Here is a 6,203-nt window from a genome sequence, read left to right as displayed (position 1 = left end):
GGGCAGCTGATGGCTATGGAACTGTCAGTATCAATATTACACGCATTCCTCTCAGCACATTCCTGATCCCATCAAACCTTATGAAATGAAGGCTGTTCTCATATAGGTGCATGATCACAATTTTTTCCCCAACAACATGAAGCTTAAAACAGGAGATACTAAGCAAAGAACTTTCTAGTCTCAGAGACTGGCTACTTGATAATAAGCTCTCCCTACACCTTGGTAAGACAGAATCTATTTTATTTGGATCTTAACCAAGGTTGATTAAATCCACCCAGTTAAATATTCATCTTGGAAGTGAGCCCATAGCTAGCAGAACTTTTTTTTTTTTTAATTACCTTGGCTCCACTCTAGACAGTAATCTTGGAGGCAACAGTATGGCCTTAAAGGCAATTGGCAAGGTTACTGCTAGGAATACGTTATTGGCCAGAAAGTAGACGCTGTTGAACAAGGACTGTATTAGAATTAGCGTTAGAGTTAGAGTTAGCTAGGGACCACAATGGAAATAAGTTAAAAAACTTTATCGTTATCATTGACAAGCGCATTGTCTTTTTTTTTTTTAACTGATTGTCAAATAAACTAAATCATTTCTTTTGAATTGATCACAACAAAATTGCAACATTAAGATGTAGTCATTGCTCAGTGAACATACACTATAGGTAAACCTTTTAGGTCAAATTGAGATTTAGATTTAGGCTGTAAATTAAGTGAAATAAATTTGAAAATCTGGCTTGAAGTTTGTAGTTTCATTAGTGCTATGTCGGTGCTATAGCTTTCATTAGTGACTTGTATCTGCCGCTAGGTGGCAGTAAGACGCTCGTAAGCATCTACACTGCAGACAATTCACAACCAGAAGAAGGCTAGCTAGTTTAGCCAGCTAGCGCGCTCGTTACAGTAATAACGTTATGCTAGCTAATTGCTAACATCAGGACAGAGAGAAAACAGACTAAAACGATAACATCATTTCTGGGGTGCTGATCTACTGGGAGTCATAACAACCTATGTTTGGAGTAATTGTTTGTCAGCCCGTCAAAAGTTTGATCGGGCCCAAACTTGCTGGATGATTCTCCTGAAATTTTAAGGCCCTGGATCCACGGTGCTTGGGTAAACCACAACCGCGGACCATCGTGATCTCAGGGGGAGTATTACTGTAATTCAGTTGAGCAACGTCTTATGAAATAACAGTTAACGTCAACGATTCACTACAGCGAAAACCCTCGTGAACATAATGTCACATACTGGAACCCCTCCTCGATGGCGGAATTGTCCCAGAAGAGGACAACCTGTGGCAGGTAAGACTCAAAAACTAGCTAACCAGCTTATAGTGTGCTGCGTTTGCCCTGAGCCGTGCTGCGTTCTTGTCGGATGGAGAGAACGATACGTACATGGATACCTGATAGACCTTTTCTGAATTCGTGGGATCCACTATTCAATTCGGCATACATCCAACACACCAAGCAGCATTTATTTCAATACAAGTTCACCTTTTAGATTTGATTCGCTGAAGATTTCCCCAACCTTCTCCCTTCAAAATGTAACGTTAACATGGTCGCGAGCAGTGCGATTCAATTGGAAAAGTTTAGATTTTATTGAAATTAAGTGATGCTCGGTGTGTTAGTTGTATGCCGACTTTAATATAAGACAATACCGATTCATAAAAGCTAAGTCACGTTCTACGAAGTGTGTACGTCTGCCAACTAGCAAGCTCAAATTAAATTGTTAGATTTTTAATGGAGTTTGGCGTAACGCTCTCTCCATAAGAGAGTCATAGAACGAGTGCTGCTGTTTATGTTGCCTAGCTAACTCTGCTAATGTTAACTAGCAAGCTATGGCTAATACGCTACCAAAGCGTAACTCTTTGCAGATATTGTGTGTATGTGTCGTTATTAACCGTAACTTGGGTTTAGAACAAAGAGGATGCGTTTGGCGTAGCTGTGTCGTTTAATTGTTTTGCCTCCTTAAAACATTAGCAAAGAGCAACTACTGAGCTAGCCCTGTTGTCGTTGCATTGTCACGTGTCAAAACAAACCTAACGTTAGCCCGAGCACACATCGTTTAATTCGTCCAGACAGCTTTTCTGGTCCAAGATACAGCTGGAGGCTGGGATACTTGAAGCATGGACGTGTTATGCTACAGACACTTATGATAAATACTGATGGGTCAAGAGCTTTATAGGATTATTAAAAGATTAACGTTACCTTGTGACACTCTGAAAGGTTCATAGGGATAGCATATCCTCCCAGTTGCAGCAGTTACGACCTGTGTGCTCCCATCCATGTATTACCATTAAAGTGAATGTGAATCAAATCTTGGATGATTAACAAGATAGTCACTTAGGTTATGAGAATAACTATCTGTCAACTTTTCTATGCCTTTATTACCAACACTATATGAGGTATATAAGGTCATTGCTATGTTTATTTTAAAACAACCACAGCATGCACATCCTCCCTGACTTGTACTGTACTTGTATGCCAGAAACCCTCTATTCCTTTTCTTAAAGGTTTTTAGGTCTTAAAGGTTAAACCAAGATAGATATGTATTTTGCCAGGGCACTAATCTGAGAAATGTACCCTTTTAGATTTAATTTAGTATGGCTTCGCATTATTACTGTCAATATAGGGTATCTAATGATACATTTTTGCAGTGTATTGTATTATTGACTTTGGTTCCTCATCTTGCTAGCGACCCCTTTCTTGATGTTTGGATCTTGGATCCTAGAGAATCACTGTTCCATTATGTGTATATCTGTTCCCTGCTAGGTAAATTCCTGCCAATGAAAACAATGTTGGGTCCCAAATATGATGACAAAGTTCCAGAGGAGAATAGGTTTCATCCAAGCATGCTGTCAAACTATTTAAAAAGTCTAAAGGTAAGTAATTCCATGAAGACATACATACTTCGGCAAGTGCAGATCGCTGAGATTTTGAAAATGGCAAAAAAATGTCACACTGAGGTGTCTTTTTTTTTTTTTTGTCTTTCTTCAGGTGAAAATGGGCCTGCTGGTGGATTTGACCAACACTACTCGCTTTTATGACCGCAACGACATTGAAAAAGAAGGGATAAAATATATCAAGCTTCAGTGTAAAGGGTATGAATGAATTCACTATCAGGAGCGTTTATAGTGCATTGTTCAGTGGTGAGTTGCTGGATGAAATTTTAGGATATTTTATGTCATTACAATAATGTCATCCCATGTGATTTTAGCCATGGCGAATGCCCTTCAACAGAGACCACAGAGATGTTCATCAGGCTGTGTGAACACTTCATGGAGAAAAATCCCACGGAGTTAATCGGTAAGGAGACCAAAGCATAACCAGGCCTAGACCGTTCCAAGTCAGTAACTCATCAAGTATGTGCTTCATTTGTGGCAAATCATTTGCATCCACTTCATATACAGCGCCCATCTGCATGCATTTTCCAGCCAATTTGCCTTTTTAGTTTAAATAAATGTGGGATTCAAAATGGCACAAATGAATGCAACCCATTGCACTTGCATAGTACTAAGTGTTCTCCACATATTAAATAACCAGCACTGTGAACATTGTATGGAATTGATAGCTTGGATCTGCTGTAATTTACAAAGGTATACATGGTTACATTTTCTTTGTCACCCATCACTACACTGCTTTCTGTTTCTCTTAGTGATACATTTGCACCTCTTTTCTCTGGCTGTTATCTTGATCGCAGTCCATTTGTATTTTCCTTTCCTCGTTATTACATTAAGTTGTGTTTTTGAGCGCCTTGGTTCAATGGAGATTATGCATTTGCCATTTAATTGTGACTTGCATGAGTTGGATTTGGGCCGAAACAGGCTTCTAGGTTCTAGGTTATCATTTCAGAGAATTTTCCCAAAGCTAAAATTTCATATCACATGCTATGAGAGAAACATCAGAAATTGAAGCAAAGCATCGTGAATTTCTTGAAGGAAAACCTACTCAAAAACCCCCATTGGCTATATATGAGTTTGCACCTTGTGTTAAATTACTTTTGGAATAGTGCTGCCTGAGCAATAACTCATTTAGATGTAGTTGTGATGTTTGACTATCCTAGTTCTTTTTTACTCCTTAGGCATTCAAACTTCCATTTATCCTACTCTGCATAAATTCTAATGCCTGAGCATTGTCTGTTCCTGAGAACATAAACGTTGAATCTTAAGTAGGAACACCTGGAGTGCCACTGCTTGATTTGTGAAGAAATTAAATCTGTTGCCTCATTTTGCAGTAGAGTCTTAACAGTATACTCTGCTTTGTGAGAGGGATTTCTTTTAATATTTCGGAGTATCCTGTATGAGACAACAGTATTCCTGTTGTGTTGGTATGTTCAGGAACTCGATTAAAGAATTCATATGTAATCTCTAAGACGGTAAAATCGACATTTGTGAACATGAGCAACTCTTTCCCAAAATATGAAACGAGTGATGAAATGATTTCCTAGGGATAAAGGTGAGGTGCTGCCATAGAATGAAGCAATATTGGTATAAAAACTCCAACATCCCAGTAGGTCCACAAAGTCTCCCATTCATGGTCAGTGCAGAGACTCCAGACTTCTCAGGCGTCTTGATGACACCATAGGTTTGAGTCTCAGTTCAAGCTGTGGGGGAAGATTTGTTCATATTCAAAAATATTGAACTGGCCTACAACATGGGAGTAATATACTACATATATGTTGTGTTAAAGTGTATTCCCATTTAAAGGTGAATCCCACCTAATTTAAGTATTCAATTCCCTGCAGAGCTTTTACAGTCAAGACAAAAGAATTCATGGCAAGCTATGACTTTGAACTGAACACATGACTGAACACTGACGAGACTCTGTATAATATTCCTACAGGAACGTATGTGTCTGCTCAATAATGAGTTTATAATGACCATATCCTCCTTGATGGTATTTTTTTCTTCTTCTATGGTATCCCTATAATTGTCTTGTCGTGATATTTGTATAGTATCCTTCTGAAATTTCTGACAGTATTACTATAGTACTTTATTGTACAGGCTGAGCCACCTGTAACGTTACTGGATGCACTTTTATTATTATATGATAGGAATGTTTTAGTGACATTACATGAAGTACGACCAGGGCTGATAAAGTTACTACAAACTTTTTGAGTGGATTGATCCACTGATAAACCACTGAGAGCTTTCACATAGCCTATAAATAGTAGCGTTATACATAGTATCGATCACGTATTGATAGCTTATTAACTTTTCATCATTTCTTTTTCACTTGGGCTATTAATGGTATCGATTGCAATTTTGGCGTGAAGGCCACAATCTCGTCTGACTTAAAGCAACATTGTTTTCAACGGTAGTGGTAGATGGCGAAGAGGAATAAAGAATAGGAATAAAGAACGAAATTTATTTTTTATATCGACTAAAGTGTGATAAAACAATAGGCGATGATGAGCCAAAAATGTCATCATCTTTATTGGCAATATTAATAGTCTTATTATTGTGATAGTATTAATATTCTTAGATGTTATGGGCCACAGTACCGTTAATGGGTCAGTATTCAACGAGGCATCACAAAATGCATGGAAATCCAGATGAACTTGTCAGGAAAGGTTTTTTTTTCTTCCTTTTTCAGTTTATTTCACTTTTTATCCTTAAAGCAAATTGACAGGTGAGACATTTTACACTATTTACATTTAAGTCATTTAGCTGATGCTCAGAGCGACTCAATAAGATTTTAGCGCTTGGACAGTTAGCTACATGTAGTCTATTAGGCTATATGGGACAAAATGGATTCAAATCATCGGTATCAACGTGAATAATCTTATGATATTCAGATATTGCATGAGTTGTGTTGAAACAATTTCGGTATATTCCGGTAAAGAAAATTCAGTTCTGCGACCCCCCAGCAGTTCCGTCAGCAGAAGCCGATAGCTCTGGAGCCTCTGGAGTTCGTCAATGCCCACAGCGGCATGGGTGAATCCCAGTGGGTCCAGCCCCACCCTGTGTGTAGCCCTGCACTGTTTTCTGACAGTGTAGGTAGGAGGAATGTTTGCAGGAAGCCGATGCACAGCCTCGGCGGTCAGAGCCAATCTGACAAAATTCGTCCCGGCTCCTCAGCACATCCTGGACGCATGCTGCCCAAGAGGGAACAAATTGAACCCTGCAAACTAAAACCTTGGGTGCCTCCAGTGCCTGCAGCACCACCACGCATGCTGCCTCCCATCAACCCTGAAAGGGTAGCGCTGATGGA

The 6,203-nt window shown here is 39.2% G+C and overlaps 1 protein-coding gene across 1 annotated transcript in view; it reads left to right on the top strand.

Moving 5' to 3' along the window:
- The first annotated feature begins 905 nt into the window (after positions 1-905).
- The window catches only part of rngtt (RNA guanylyltransferase and 5'-phosphatase), a 79,616-nt gene continuing 74,318 nt past the window's right edge, over positions 906-6,203 (top strand). Inside the window, exons 1-4 of the mRNA XM_071906985.2 lie at positions 906-1,292; positions 2,763-2,872; positions 2,988-3,091; positions 3,208-3,296. Coding sequence (XP_071763086.1) covers positions 1,229-1,292; positions 2,763-2,872; positions 2,988-3,091; positions 3,208-3,296 — 367 coding nt within the window. The 5' untranslated portion in view covers positions 906-1,228. The remainder of the gene's footprint in view (positions 1,293-2,762; positions 2,873-2,987; positions 3,092-3,207; positions 3,297-6,203) is intronic.

This window comes from Centroberyx gerrardi, chromosome 18, assembly GCF_048128805.1.
Source record: "Centroberyx gerrardi isolate f3 chromosome 18, fCenGer3.hap1.cur.20231027, whole genome shotgun sequence".
Lineage (NCBI taxonomy): Eukaryota > Metazoa > Chordata > Actinopteri > Beryciformes > Berycidae > Centroberyx > Centroberyx gerrardi.
This window is presented reverse-complemented; position numbering and strand designations above follow the sequence as displayed.